General features: G+C 41.2%; 1 protein-coding gene across 2 annotated transcripts in view; it reads right to left on the bottom strand.

Moving 5' to 3' along the window:
• Window positions 1-16,605, bottom strand: part of LOC122805553 (atypical kinase COQ8A, mitochondrial-like) — a 768,588-nt gene that overhangs the window by 37,592 nt on the left and 714,391 nt on the right. Inside the window, exon 15 of one of the 2 annotated variants that reach the window (XM_044075766.1) lies at window positions 752-6,457. The exons of the other annotated variant lie outside the window; for it this stretch is intronic. Within the exon in view, the coding sequence (XP_043931701.1) occupies window positions 6,176-6,457 (282 nt within the window). The 3' untranslated portion in view covers window positions 752-6,175. Of the gene's footprint in view, window positions 1-751; window positions 6,458-16,605 lie in introns of those variants that run through there. 2 annotated transcript variants of the gene reach the window in all.

The following is a 16,605-nucleotide window of genomic DNA, read 5'->3' as shown; positions in this document are numbered from 1 at the left end:
GAGACAGAGTCTTTGAGGCATCGGCTCCAGCCGGAGCCGATGCAGAAGACTGCGACATAGCCGTATCAGCTCCGGCCGGAGCCGATCGTGATGCAGTAGGTGAGCCACCAGCTGAAGGCTTGGAACATGGAGCCGACGGTTTGGATGGCTTCAAAGGTTTACCCAGCAAGGACTTAGCCGGGGAACCCTCGGGCTTTAATAAGCCCCTCAAAATTAACTTATTCCTGCGCTCCTGCAGGACTCTTGGACTGAACGCATGACAAACAGAACAAGAGTCCTGCAGGTACAGGGGTCCCAGGCAATAAACGCAAGAAGTGTGACCGTCTGTCAGCGACATTTTCTGACAGCACAAGTCACACTTCTTGAAGCCTGAGACTTTAATGTCTTTAGACATTAAAGCTGTTAAAGAAGAGAAAAACTTCCTCTAACACACACACACACACACAAGGTAAAAATAAAAACCAGGCACACCTAACTGTCCAATACAAGGGAACAGGAAAAAAACAGAAGGGCCTAAGACCTAATCTTAACAGGGGAGGGATAAAACTTTGGGATTTAGGGAGAAGACCAAAAAAGGGACTCAACAGGGTAGGTATAGGTACTATACTATCTGATTACAAAATAAAGGGGAAAAAATTGCTAAGAGAAGGAAGAAAAATATTAATTTTTCACTGACCTGTGGAGCCGGTAAAAAAAGCACTTCGCTAGCGAAAGCGGCAAATGAGATCTGGGTAGTTAGCGCCTAGCATCATGAGATATAGGGTTGCCTCGAGCCGGTAAAATTAGCTCTCGAGCTTTAGTATAGGCCGAGTCGGAGAGATTAACAATTTAACATCAACAATTTTTATCCTAACATTGTTCCTGTTGATTTGGGCCAAGGGAAGACACCAAATTTTAATTAACCAATTTACATTTTCTTATACTTCCCCCTAAACTTTTCTCCTTGGTCTCCCACCACCACCTTTAGGCAAATGCCACTGAGAGAAATCCTAGTGAATGCCATTACTAAATGCCACCCAATCATGGTAGACAAAATGTAATAAAACAGCATGATGCTGGTCTGTGCCCAATGAAAAAGACCAGCAAACAGTATTCTATAAAAAAAAAGCCTGTTACTACAAACACAAACTTAAACCAAAAACTCTATCCTACACAAAGATCCTCTATTACAACCAGCCAGCGCCATATCAGTACACGTCTACCAGGAGGTGTTCAATTACTTAAAATTGAGCCAAGTTGCAATACAACAAAATTCACTCTACATATATACAATCCTTATTTCCAGAAAAAAAAAGGAATACAAGTACCATACCCCTCACCATAAAATTATGCAGTGACATTCAACCAAACCCTAGTCCCTCTATCCCAACTGTGCAAACAACTTTAAAACCACATAACCTATAACACTCCACTTCCCCCTATAAACAGCATCAATAATAATCCAGGTCTAAAATTATTAAACCTAAATATCTGCAGTATGCCACCCAATACTGCTAAATACTATACTAACCTTTGTCTGTGTTATCCCACCCAATACTGCTAAATAACCTCACTCACATTTACCTGTGTTAACCCAGCCAATCCTGCTAAATGCCTCGCTCACCAAGGTCTCCATCTCTACTTTAAATTGGTTCAACAGCTACTTATCCTATAGAACTTGCAATAAATGGAAATCTGCACTTTCATCTTAGTTGCGTATATCAACTGGTGTACCACAAGGCTTTAGCCTTGTTTCCCTGTTCGATCCTCGTATAAATAACTTTAGAAATAACCTACATGTGGCATCTGACAAGACCACACTCATCTGCTCTGGCCTCACCCTCCCCCTTGGCTACAAGACATCACACAACAGTCTTTCTCTTACATACAGAAATGGCTTGACAAATCCCATTTATTACTCAAAGACAAGAAAACTGTGTTAATGTTTATTATCCTCAATCTCTCAGAGATTCACAGAATAACTTCCATGTTTACTCCTCAAACATCTTGCTTGAAATTGTCCCCCAAACAAAACTCTTAGGTGTTACGACTGACAAACAAATTTGACATTCACATACAAAAAACAAATTCACCACAAACTAAATTGCCTCTGCAGAACAGTGCACTATTTGACAGCGGAAGTTTGACAAACCACAGTAGCAACCTAACTTCTATCAAGTTTGCTATGTCTCTCTCCAATCCTTACAACATCCAAACACTCAACTAAACCTGAGTTATACAATAGCCAAATTCACCGTCAAGCTATCCAATAAAAAATGACTTCCATGCCCCAAGAACCAGAAATTTGCTTGAATTTCCTAACTGCCCAACCTTCTCACAACAGTCTCTTTTACCCTGAAAAATACTCAGCAATATCTCCAGTAATAGAGAGGTACAATCCCAATAGACCACTGTGCTCTAAAAATACAAGCCTTGCTTTCTTACAAAATGTATTTTAATAGCTGTAGGGATGTCTTATAATTCCACATTCATATCTAAAGCATGGGATTTCTTGATCTCATCCATTAGACAACTAACAAGTACAAAAGCTCTCCAAAACCCATCTTAAATCAAATCTGCTAGACACATGGCCCTGTGCTTGCTCAATTCCTCCTATCTATGAGTGGCATACTCTAATACATTTATTACTAATAATGCCAGATACCTTAATCAGCGGTCTCCAGAATGCCTACATGGCAATAAAATAATTCCTCTCTATTCTCTCAGCAGTAGTTTGCAAACTCTCCACTGCAACAGGCACCTAGAGCACATATTTCCTTTAAAATCCCTTATGCTTTCTTATACTTCTTTCGTATACTGTAAATACTATATACATTTTATCTTATCTAATTATCCCTGTAACATCAGTTTACCCATAAGCTGCTCTCTTCCAGATAATGTCGGAAATAATACTGTGACCTTGTACAATGTATTATTGACAATGCTTTTCTAGAATTTTCTCACAAAGCCTCCCGCTGAAAGGGGATGTAGCAGGACCCAGTTGGACTTTCTCAGTAAACAAATGGAAAAACAACAGCAATAAAAAAGTAATACATAAAAAGTAAAATGTCTTATTCTGCAAGATGCCTGCTATTTAACTCTTCAGAGATACCAGCAAATGAAAAGAACTACATGCCAGTGATCATTTTTTTCTCCTTTACATTTTTTATCCTGTTTCTGTTTAAGCAGTTACAGAATCTTGTTTTTCTGTTCATACAGAAGAAATTGTTCAAATAGAAGAAACTTAACCAAGCAAATGCTAAAATAATAGAGAAAAGCACATGAAAGATCGACCAAAGACATTTCAATAAACAAAAACTATTAACATGCCGCAATGTTATACATGAGTTACAAGAACATTAATAAACTAAAATAAAAGTTCATACCAAAGTTAAAACATCAAAAATTCAACTATGTCAAAATCACTGCAAAGTATAATTCAAGCCTGTACCAGTGCCATATAGGTATAAAGCCTTGACTACAGCCCAGGCAATCCAGTTTTGACTATTGGCTCAGGAGCTTGACAGTGCATGCAAGGAGGATGGAGGTGCCAATTCTGAGGAAGGGATGGTGGCTTCTGTCAGAGTCTAACTACTGCACTGCAGAATCTCATCATGAAGTAGGAAGTTTTTGGTGGGAAGATGCAGGCATGACCATCCAAGCTAGTGATGGTAGCCCTCTGCTGACACATGGAGGAGAAAGCATGTGCTGAACAACAAGACAAAGCCAGTGCCTGCAGTGATGCAAGTGATTTCACCACTACCAGGTGTGTGATTAGGTCATAAAAATAAAACATTCTCATCGCCAGAATGTCAGCAAGAGCACAAAGCACCCTCATGACTGCCTAGATAATGACACTTCCATCCCACCCCCTCAGTCAGGGTAATGTATAACTGAGGGGATGATTGATGGTTGGCAGGCAACACAGTCAACAGTGATAACAAAAAAAAAAAAAATTCAAATGCCTATCATTACAAAGACATGCGTCTGGAGCGTTTCTCCCCGGGCCTCCGCTGAAAACTGGCTTTGTTCCAAGTTGGACTTTCCCGGTAAACAAATGTTAAATAAAAAAAGTAAAATCTGCATATAAAGGGCAGAACATCGCACATTAAATAAGTTGCTTTCAGTATCAAAGACTAAATAAAGGCAGATTAGGAATTAAATGTAAAGTGAGAAGTAGAGAAACTTCAGAGGTAGCCAGATAGTAACATGTTTTAAATCCAAATTATAGCACCACGTATAAGTCAAGTTTAATACTGCGAGTGAGATCAGTACTGCACAAAGACTTCAGCACAAGAAGAATCTAAACAAAGTCAAGTTATTACTGACTGAATGTCTGCGGATAATTTAGGGAATTTTACTTTTATATGTATTATTAAGACTATCCTTTTCTGATCCAGATGAATATCCTACCCCTTTTCTGATCCAGATGAATATCCTACTCCCAAACAGACTTCATTTACTTCAGAGATAGCAGCACAAGTTGGGGACCACTACATTTTGCCATTCTGCCATGTTCCAACCTCTTCCCAATCATGTCTCCTGTTATTACCAGACATACTCCAGCTGGGCATTCTTTGATAATATCCACTCACTCCCTGTGACAGGTACGCAAGTCTAGCATAATCCTTCTTCCTCCACTTTGGAAAGCTCTCTCCTCTCTGTATTTTAATTTTCTGAAATCTACGAGGAATAGCTGTTCACTTAGTTGATTTACATTATATTACTTGTAAATTATGTAACTTTAAGCAAAGTCTCATACTGATGATCTTACACTGTGTTAACAGTGGGACTGTCAATAACATACTTTTTTGTGAAGATGAAGGTAGTATATTTCGAGACAGGATAGGAAGGAAAACAAGGAAAGGGAAAAAAAGAAGAGAAACGAGTAATAAGAGTTAGAGGGAGTTGAGCCTCTTCCCTGAAAAACTGATCCATATTCAGTGTGCAACGTCTTCCAACCACTTACAGTTCTACTTTTATGAAATTTTAATATTTCACTTCTGATGTTCTGTGTAGTGACATGGCATAGAGAACTCATTCGGAGATATTTTGAAATTGTAACCTACATTTCTCCCTTTCAATCTCCCAGTAGCATTGGTCACTCCCAGTAGCATTGGTCACATGCTCACACAAATGAATTTAGTTTTCCAAGACCTCTGATACCCAGCCCTTCCAATCAAACCTTCCATCTCTGCCATGTATATACTCTGACAGGAGGCATTCACATACAATATGAGGGGCAAGTAAGCTTAACCTAATTCTTTGTCCTCCACCCTGGAAAGTCCTTTCCATTTTATAGTGGACTCCTCAGTCATCTACTAGTTTTGGTTGCTCATTCTATTAATTTCAATTATGTTAAATTAAAACAACTACATCCTGAAGGCACTTTAAAGGTTTCCCTCAGTAACAGAAGTGCATCAAAATATCTCAATGACATCAAAATGTACAGTCTGTTAGTAAAAGGAAACTAGCCAGTGGATGTTTTAAACACATCAAACAGATTAAATGTGTGAGAACTAGACAGATCCTGTCTCAACATAAAATGAAGAGGAAATACATTATTCTTTATGCATGTTTAAAAACTCCCCATAAGGAATCACACACTTGAAATGGTTAAACCAACAAGCTGTGGCATCATATCATTCTGTGAAGTAAGCAGCACTACCACACTCATGTAATGAACTATACTTCTCAAAATCAACATGTTAATGGAAAAAATGGTAACTAATTTACACTTGGGTCACCTAAAATGTCAAACTTATCAAGTATGCTTATTTTAAACAACTTTCAGTCTTCACCACACAATGTTTTTAAAACACACATTCTACTTCAATTTGAAGTAAGCACCACCAAAGTCCAAACAACATGCAAGAAATCAGAAGGAATTTTTCGCTTTCATCCCCCATATAAATATTTTGGGGTAAGGAGTTCCAGCTGAACAGATTCACTCTTTTTTTAAAGATTTAAGTAGTTAAATGTCCCATGTGCTAATGAAACCATAGTCACAAATTCTCAGAAATACAGAATTCAATTATATTCAGTATTTTCCTTCTCAACTCCATTATTATAGGGCTGTAATGTCAAAATGTGTCCAAATACCTGAGACATTTCCATTAATTTTAAACACCATAGATTACAAACTGAAGGAGGACAAATCCTTGAAAACTGCTAAACTGGTCCCAGAGTAGCTTCTTCATAAAGACCAGTCTTGCCAGTACTTTGTGTATGAGTTTTCAAATATTGGCTTACAAGGGATCTTGGCTCTCAGCTTTGTACACATCAAAAAGCAGCCTGCTAGTTTTCGGTGAAGGGAGTACACTTCTTTAGGGGGTGGGGTCAACCGATGCTTAAGCATTATGGGAATGATGCTATGAATGCGAAGGGAAGTAGTCTGGCAGCCAAAGTCAAAAGGTTCAGTAGAGGAAAAAGCTTCTCCTAGGATCATCACCGCATCCACGTGGGCATCCTTCATTAACTTCAAAAGAAAAAAAAGATAATGATTTGCATCTATTTTTATTTTTTAATCAAGACACTCATATTTCAAGATAGCATACAATACATCATACTTCAGATGCTTACATTTAAGTGTTTAATGATGTTAACATGGTAGGAGGCACAGATAAAATCAATTCTTAGTGGGTGGGATGTACATACCATAACTGTTCCTTAAGTGTACAAAGATAATGCTCTCAAAGAACTAGGAAAAAAGAGGCATGAAATACATCACTGCATTGCTTCTGATCAGTATCCAACTCAATAGCAGAAAACTATAATGCTAAGGAGATGGATTCTGGCGAGTGAAGAAAAATCATTAAATACTAGGAGGAATTAACTTGCAGTGGTGGTACACAGAGGCAAAGCCCTAAATTTGGTCCAGGCAGCCCAAGTTAAAGTAGTGGTTCAGGTGTTTAACAGTGCAGACAGGAAGGATGGGTGTGTGCATGCTTGGATCCACCTTTGCAGCTGACCCCTGGTGGAGTGAGAGACACGTGGGGAGGGTTTTGTCTAAAGGGGGGCAGAGCTATGGCCAAACTGCATACGGAGGTCTGGACAACATCCCAGCAGAGCCTTTGCATGCCTTCTCTGGGATGGTAAAAGCATGTGCTGGGGCTGTTCCTTAGAAAATACACACTCCTCAGCAGCAGCATGATGCTGTCCCAGGTAGCCTCAGTCTCCTAACAGGCCAGGAGTATGGATCAGTTAGTCCATACAAGCTAGTTGGATTGGTAGACCCAATGGATGAGGACAGATCAGACCCTAGAAGCAACTGAAAGTCAGTTGCAGGTAGCCAAAACTTCTGAAAAAAAAAGAAGAGGAATTATGTTTTGCAAGTGAAGCATTTGGTGGTTTCCCTCTGCCTCTAGGTTCCTAAAATTGTTAGATTTCTGGTGTGTACACCATTTTATTTATATGAAAAGTAAATGGAGAGCATAAACACTACTATGTAAAAGGTAATCCTAAAGTATAGTCATGTAAGATACTCACCATAACAACACATCTTCAATGAGATGTTACTGCAACCATAAACTAACATTTGGAATTATCTACCCATGTTCACCAGCTGTGCCCTAATGTTTAAAAGCCAATGTATTGAACTTAAGTTGGTGCACTAAATAGTCAGTACTGAAAACAGCTTTCTTCTATTATTTTATTCTTATTTTACATTTGTTGACCGGGATAGTCCAACTGGATATATGTCCATTTTCAGCGGAGGCCCGGGGAGAAAAGCTCCAAAGCAAGTACAACAATTACATAACAATTAAATTAAAAACATTTAAGAGATGCAATTCTTAACAGACATAAGTAAAAACATTTTAAAAACAGATTCAAATTTTTTTTTTTTCATATTTAGGTTGTGTAGGTTATGTACTTTTTCAGTAGAACACACACGGAAGGATCAAAGCACCATGGGAAGAGAGCTTCAACCATAGAATACATAGAGATACAACAAAGCAACAGGAAATAGGTATAATAGACTTTAATGGAGGCCAGGCAAGAGGAGACAGTTTCAGTCTGGGTTGACGCAATAGTATCAGTCTGGATTGGTGCAAGGGCATAGCCATTGTGATTTTAGGTAGATTCTTAGTTGCTTCTTGAAAAGTGGGGTGGATGCAAGGGATGTTAGTACACCTGGAAGTTTGTTCCAAGTGTTACCAACAGAGTTAGTAAACAAGCAATCCCCAGATTTGTTGTTGGATTTTAAAGGTGGATACTAGTACCCTACTGGCTGAACGTAGGGTTGTAAGGTTTTTATATGGGCTGATGAGGTTGCAGAGTATTGGAGTATTTGTGGGATGATGCATGATCTTTTGAATGATAGTAAGTTGCTGTATAAGAATCTGACTTTGTAATTCTAGCCATCCTAGCATTTTAAGATTTTGGCAGTGATGGGTTCTAAATGGGGCTCCAGTGGCAAATCTGGCAATGTTATTATAAGATGTTGCCAATTTATTGATATTGCTTTTGGAGAGGTTTGTAAAAACTGGGGAGGCATAGAGAAGGGTGGAGATTAAGTGAGTTTGGGCAATAGTAGTCCTAGCTGAAGCTGTGAGAAAGGGTTTAAGTCTATAAAGGAAAAGTACAGTTTTGTACCTACCATAAATGTAGATGTTCGAAGATCCACATTGCTGCAGTCCTTACATATGGGTAGTCCGCTGTCCTCGGTCGGCCCGAATACCAAAGTATTAGGCTGACGTCGGTCACGGCGCTTAAAACTGACATCAGGACGTCAGGGTACAAAAGCGCATGACCGACGTCATATCCTCAGTCTTTTCTTGCCCCAGATGTCAGAAGGCCCTAAAAAGAAAGGGCAAAGCCCAAAAAACAGCAAAAAACAACCAACCACCCCTGCACTAACCATATTTACAGTATTTACAACCCAAACCACCCAACCACCTCTAAGAACAGAGGGGAAGGAGGGAGGGTAAATTGGACTGCAGCAATGTGGATCTTCAAACATCTACATTTATGGTAGGTACAAAACTGTACTATGTTCTTCATCTCACATTGCTGCAGTCCTTACATATGGGTAGAATCCCAAAGCAGAGGTAAGGGAGGATGGCAAAACTATACAGCATTAGGAGCTGCCAAAATGCCCTGTAAAATTGCAGTGGCAAATCCATCCCTAGATTTAGAGTAAAGTGGAAGGTGGTAATGCTTAGAGAAAGTATGCACAGAACTCCAAGTAGCTGCCTCCAAAATATCCTTAGTAGCCACCCCCCTTAAAAAAGCTGTAGAAGTGGCAGTAGCCCTAGTGGAATGAGGCCTAATCCCAGATGGAATTTCCTTACCATGATGGGAATAACAGAAAGCAATACAAAAACCAATCCACTTAGAAATAGTTTGTTTTGAAACAGGTTTGCCCTGAGAACACAAAGCAAATGAAACAAACAACTGCTGAGACTGCCTGAACCCTTTAGTTCTGCTCAAATAATATCACAACTGTCTGTGTATATCCAAAGTGTGCAAAATCTTCTCCCCTTTATTTTGGGGGTTTGCATAAAAAGTAGGCAAATGAATAGTTTGGTTTAAGGCCACACTAGAAACCACTTTAGGCATAAAGGAAGGGTTAGTACGCAAAGACACCCTATCTTTGTGGAAAATTAAGAAAGGCTCAACCGCCATAAGGGCCTGTAATTCAGAAACCCTTCTCGCAGATGTAATGGCCAACAAAAAAGCAGTCTTCCATGATAAATATTTCAACTCGGCAGTCGCTGCAGGCTCAAAAGGTTGTAGAGTGAGTTTCTCCAACACAAAATTGAGATCCCAAGCAGGAGTAGGAGCTCTACGTGGGGGTCTTATATTCTTTGCCCCTCTAAGGAATTGCTTAAACAAAGGATGAGAAAACAATGGTGGGTCACAGTCATAGTGAGCAGAAATTGCTGCAGCATGAACCTTTATAGAGGAGAAGGACAAACCTTTGTCCAATAACTCAGTAAGGTATTGAAGAGCAACACTTAAGTTAGGTTTAGAAACATCAAAGTCCTTTGCTTTACTCCAAATTAAAAATCTCCTCCATTTATCTGCATAAACTTTCCTTGTACTAGGCCGTCTGGCCTCCAAAATAACATTCAAAACTTGTTGTGGAAGCTGAGACCCTCCAGGGTTTAAAACAGAATATGCCAGGCTGTTAGATGTAGAGAGTGAAGTTTGACATTGAGTAAATGACTGTTCTCCTGAGACAGCAGGTGTGGAATCAAGGCAAAGGCCATGGAGGCTCCGCACCAGACTTCTCAGTAATGGGTACCAGTGCTGTCGAGGCCAATCCGGAGCTATTAAAATCATGGTTGGCTTGTCCTGTCTGACCTTCAGGAGTACCTTTGGGAGGAGAGGCAGTGGTGGAAAGGCATACACGTGAAGATTGCTCCAATTGAATGAGAGAGCATCCACTTTCCAAGCTGTGGGATGAAACCTTTTCGTGCAAAACTTTGGCAGCTGGTAATTTAGTGGAGAAGCGAACAGATCTATGTCTGGAGTTCCCCATAACACTGTCAACTTTTGAAATACATGAGGATCCAATTTCCACTCGTGGGGATCCATAATTTGTCTGCTCAACACATCTGCTAAGGAGTTCTGTGCTCCTGGCAGAAACCTTGCCTGAAGATTTAGCTGCAAACTGAGAGCAGTCTCCCACAAAATCATTGCTTGTCTGCATAGAGGATATGAATGTGTCCCCTTGCTTGTTGATGTACCACATGACAGTTGTGTTGTCTGTTTGAATCAACACCTGCCCTGGAAGAAGTAAATCCTTGAAAGCTATCAATGCAAATTGGACTGCTAACATCTCCTTCAAGTTGATATGTAAATGTTGAAGTCTGGCAGGCCACGTGTCTTGTATCCATTTTCCATTTAGATGAGCTCCCCAAGCTTTGTCTGAGGCATCTGTCGTTAGAATCTGACTCGCCTCTGGTCGGGTCACAGAGAGTCCCTTGTTTAGGTGACATTCCTGAGCCCACCACAAAAATTCCTTTTGAATGCAAGGTATTATCTGAATGACAGTGTCCATATCTTGGCAGTGTTGCCCATACATTTTTGAGATAGCATTGTAGCTTCCTCATATGCAGTTTGGCATTGGGAAGTACCAGAATACAAGATGCCATGAACCCCAAGGCTTGAAGGACTGTCCTTGCAGTCAGCCTGGACTGACGAGACAATTGATGGAAATAAAGAGAAAGATTCTTTTGTTTGTCCGGGGTTAAAAAGGCCATCTGGGATGCTGTATTCAGTCTCACACCCAGAAAGCACATGTCCTGAGAGGGTACTAGACTGGACTTTATTTCGTTCACAGAATACCCTAGGCATCTTAAGACTGCCATCACATACTGTAAATGATGAAGAAGTTCGTCCTTTCCTTGAGCCAGAATCAGGCAATCGTCCAAATAAGGATAGATTTGTATTCCTCTTAGCCTGAAGAAAGCTACCACTGGAGCCAGAACCTTCGTGAACACTCTGGGCGCAGTAGATAAGCCAAAGGGCAATGCAGAGAACTGATAATGAAAAGTCCCAGCCCGAAAACGCAGATACTTCCTGCAACTGGGCCTGATAGGAACATGAAGGTAAGCCTCCTTGAGATCCAGAGTCACCATCCAGTGATCTTTGCCCAGCAGAGGCAAAAGCTGTTGTAAAGTACAGTTTTGTACCTACCATAAATGTAGCGCTGTCCCTCGGGTCGCCGAATATCAAAAGTATTAGGCTGGCGCCCGGTCAAGGCGCTTAAGACGAAAGGTCAAAAAAAAAAGAAAGAAAAAACCAACCAACCACCTTTGCATAATCATATGTACAATATATATAAATATACACAATATTTACAACCCAACCCACAACTACAGAAGGAGGGAGGGAGGAGTATGGACTACAGCAATGATCTTCTTGAATCTACACATTTATGGTAGGTACAAAACTACTATGTTCTTCATCTCACATTTGTGCAGTCCTCCTCCTTGGGTAGAATCCCAAAGCAGAGGTAAGGAGGGCAAAAAACTACTAAGCAGCAGGAGCTGCAAAAAATGCCTAAAAAATTGCAGGCAAAAAACCCCTAGATTTAGAGTAAAAAAGTGAAGGTGATATGCTTAGAGAAAGTATGCACTGAACTCCAAGTAGCTGCCTCCAAAATATCTTGTGGCAGTAGCCCTAGTGGAATGAGGCCTAATCCCAGCTGGAATCTCCTTACCATGATGGGAATAACAGAAAGCAATGCAAAACCCAATCCACTTAGAAATAGTTTGTTTTGACACAGGCTTGCCCTGAGAACCCAAAGCAAATGAAACAAATAACTGCCTGAACCCTTTAGTTCTGCTCAAATAATATGTGTACATCCAAAGAGTGCAAAATCTTTTATTTGGGGTTTGCATAAAAGTAGGCAAATGAATAGTTTGGTTTAAAGCCACACTAGAAACCACTTTAGGCATAAAGAAGGGATTTAGTACTTAAAGATACCCTATCCTTATGGACAATTAAGAAAGGCTCAACCGCCATAAGGGCCTGTAATTCAGAAACCCTTCTTGCAGAGGTAATGGCCAACAAGAAAGCAGTCTTCCATGATAAATATTTCAACTCGGCAGTAGCTGCAGGCTCAAAAGGTTGTAGAGTGAGTTTCTCCAACACAAAATTGAGATCCCAAGCAGGAGTAGGAGCTCTAATGGGGTCTTATATTCTTTGCCCTCTAAGGAATTGCTTAAACAAAGGATGAGAAAACAATGGTGGGTCACAGTCATAGTGAGCAGAAATTGCTGCAGCATGAACCTTAATAGAAGAGAAGGACAAACCTTTGTCCAGTAACTCAGTAAGATATTGAAGAGCCACACTTAAATTAGGCTCAGAAACATCAAATTCCTTGTGCTCCAAAAAAAAAAAAAAATCTCTCCATCATATCTGTACATCTTTCCTTGTACTAGCCCTTCTGGCCTCCAAAATAACATTCAAAACTTGCTGTGGAAGCTGAGACCTCCAGGGTTCAAAACAGAATATGCCAGGCTGTTAGGTGAAGAGAGAGTGAAGTATTGAGAGAAAAAATGACTGTTCTCCTGAGACAGCAGGTGTGAAAGAAAGTAACGGCCCATGGGCTCCCCTGCACACTGTCTCTCAGTAATGGGTCAGTGTGCTGTCGAGCCAATCTGGAGCTATTAAAATCATCTTTGGCTTGTCCTGTCTGACCTTCAGGAGTACCTTTGGGAGGAGGCAGAGGTGGAAAGGCATACACATGAAGATTGTTCCAATTGAATGAAAGAGCATCCACTTTCCAAGCTGTGGGATGAAACCTTTTGTGCAAAACTTTGGCAGCTGGTAGTTTAGTGAGAAGTTTAACAGATCTATGTCTGGAGTTCCCATCCATAATTTGTCTGTTAACACATCTGCTAAGGAGTTCTGCCTGAAGATTTAGCTGTAAACTGAGAGCAGTCTCCCACAAAATCATTGCTTGTCTGCATAGAGGATAAGAATGTGTGCTTGTTGATGTACCACATGACAGTTGTGTTGTCTGTTAGAACCAACACCTGCCCTGGAAGAAGTAAATCTTTCCTTGAAAGCTAAAAATTGGACTGACTGCACATCCTTCAAGTTGATATGTAGATGTTGAAGTCTGGCAGGCCACTTTCCATTTGAGCTGCCCTCCAAGCTTGTCTGGAGGCATCTGTCGTTAGAATCTGACTTCACAGAGAGTCCCTTGTTTTAGGACATTCCTGAGCTCCACCACAAAGTTCCTTTTGAATGCAAGGTATTATCTGAATGACAGTGTCCATATCTTGGCAGTGCTGTGTCCATACATTTAGATGCCATGAACCCCAAGGCTTGAAGGACTGTCCTTGCAGTCAGCCTGGACTGATGAGACAATTGATGGAAGTAAAAGAAAGATTCTTTTGTTTGTCCAGGGTCAAAAGGCCATCTGGGATGCTGTATTCAGTCTCACACCCAGAAAGCACTTGTCCTGAGAGGGTACTAGACTGGACTTTATTTTTTTCACAGACAGAATACCATATCTGCTCTGCTATCACATATTGTAAAAAATGATGATGAAGTTCCCTTTCCTCTGGGCCAGAATCAGGCAATCGTCCAAATAAGGATAAATCTGTATTCCTCTTAGCCTGAAGAAAGCTATCACTGGAGCCAGAACCTAGATAAGCCAAAGGGCAATGCACAGAACTGATAATGAGAAGTCCAGCCGAAAAACGCAGATACTTCCTGCAACTTAGCCTGATAGGAACATGAAGGTAAGCCTCCTTGAGATCCCGAGTCACCATCCAGTGGTCTTTGCCCAGCAGAGCTAAAAGCTGTTGCAACGCCAACATTTTGAACTTGGGAATGTCCAGATAAGTGTTGAGGATAGATAATATTTGAAGCAGCAGAGAAATTTGTTTGTGAGCCTCTAGTCTTTGCTGAGGAGGAACGTCCGCATGCCTTTGAAAGGAGGCAAGGTATGGAAATAAAACCTGAAACCTGTATGATATCCAGTACCCATCTGTCTTGGGTAATCAAACTCCAGAAGAGTGCCAACCTTCCTCCCAAAGGTGCTACCAGGCAAGAAGGATCTGGCTGAAAAGTAGGGTCATTGGGGGCCTTTACTAAAGGGACTGGGCCCTGCCCCTCACCAAGATTGTGCAGGTGAACTCCTGTTCTAGGTCTGAAGGAGCCTAGATCTACCCCTAGACTGTGAATCATAAGAAGGCTGAACTTGCAAAAATCTTTAACAGCCTGCATAGACTTAGCCTTGTCTTCCATTTTCTTCAAGACTGACTCCACAGGAGAACCAAACAACACATCAGACTGTAAAGGAGCATCCAAAATCCTTGTCTTAACATGGTCAGATAAATTCTGATCCCTCAGCCAGGCAAGAACTGACCCAGTGGCAGCCACAGGCCTGTACAGCATCAAAACCACATTGTAAAGAATGCTTACCCACCTGTTCAGAAACATGTACCAAATCTTGTAATTCTTACACTCAATGCCTTCCAGAGCATCTACCTTAGACTTCAACTGAGTAAGAAGATAGTTTTGATATTTCAACATGTGAAACTGGCAATTCAAAGCCCTCATAGCTAAGGTGGAAGAAGTATAGACTTTCTTTCCCCATCTATCCAAAGCTCTGGCCTCTTTATCTGGAGGAACCGGATTTTTTACAACAGAGGCCTTGACACCCTTAGGCCCCTGACTAACAGTTTCTGGGTCTAGGACTCTTATAAAGATATTTATGAGCCTCAGGCACCCTGTAATACTTATCTGGTTTAACAGGAGCAGGAGGCAAAGAATCAGGATTAAGTGAAGCCTCTGCAAACACATCTTCCACAACATCCAGAACAGGTGGTATAGCCAAAGGCCTATGCTGGGGTAAAAAAAAAATTCCTAAGCCTTTTCCTGGAATCAGAGAAGTCCTGACCTTCCCACTTAAAATGTTCCCTCATGGAATGAAGAGTCTCTGAAAAAGAAAAATCCTCTGGAGGAGAAGCAGAAAGAGTCGAATCATCTGCATCAGAATCAGAATAAGGAGAGTACTCCTGCAAGTCAAGACTCTGAAACATCCGAAGCCTGCTCAAAACTCCCCAACTCTGGTTCCACCCTAGGCCTCTTATCAGGAGGGGGCAAAGTAATTAAATCTTCTGCCATTTTAAGCATGTGCTTCTTGGGCACAGATCCTGTAGAACTAGGAGTGACACCAACAGAAGCTAGGAGAAGCCTTGGAAACAGAAGGAGAGGCCTAACCACCAGGGAGGGGGAGTACAGTAACTTGAGAAGCCCCTTCAGCCTGACCTGCCTCCTGAGAGGCCACATCCTGCAATATCAAAGTCTCCCCCTGGGACTCCAGAGATTGGAGCCCGTGGAACCATATTGTATTGCACCGCCCTCAAGACCAACCTGGCACAGGCCCCAGACAAGGAATACACAAAGTATGATAGTCCCACGGTATCTGCTTCCCACAAGAAATACAGTTATTCACTTTTTCTGACATCCGTAAACCACTGAGGCAAGAAAAACTAAAATATTCTGATGTCAGTCTTGGACTACCCAAGTGTAAGGACTGCAGCAATGTGAGATGAAGAACATCGTCAACATTTTGAACTTGGGAATGTCCAGATATGTGTTGAGGATAGATAAGTCCAAAATGGGTCTCCACGTGTCCCCTTTCTTTGGTACTAGAAACAGGCGAGAATAAAATCCTAGGCCCACTTCTGGCAGAGGGACCGGTTGTATAGCTCCTATTTGAAGTAGAAGAGAAATTTGGTTGTGAGCCTCTAGTCTTTGCTGAGGAGGAACGTCTGGCATGCCTTTGAAAGGAGGCAAGGTATGGAAATAAAACTTGTAACCTCGTGTATGATATCCAGTACCCATTTGTCTTGGGTAATTAAAATCCAATTTTCCTTGAAAAGTGCCAACCTTCCTCCCAAAGGTGCTGCCAGGCAAGAGGGATCTGGCAGCTGAAAAAGTAGGTCATTGGGCCTGTTTACGAAAGGACTGGCCCCTACCCTCACTTGAAGATTGTGCAGGTGAACTCCCTGTTCTAGGTCTGAAGGAACTCTGAGCTCTGCCCCTACCACGTCTAGATCTACCCCTAGACTGAGAATCATAAGAAGGATACGTCCACCCCTTAGCAGGCCAATTCCTACTAAACTTTGGAGGCTGAACTTGCAAAAAATC

This window comes from Protopterus annectens, chromosome 6.part1 (assembly GCF_019279795.1).
Source record: "Protopterus annectens isolate FY-2018-M chromosome 6.part1, PAN1.0, whole genome shotgun sequence".
NCBI classification, from domain to species: domain Eukaryota; kingdom Metazoa; phylum Chordata; order Ceratodontiformes; family Protopteridae; genus Protopterus; species Protopterus annectens.
Note: the sequence above shows the minus strand (reverse complement) of the source record. Positions and strands in the feature narration are given on the sequence as shown.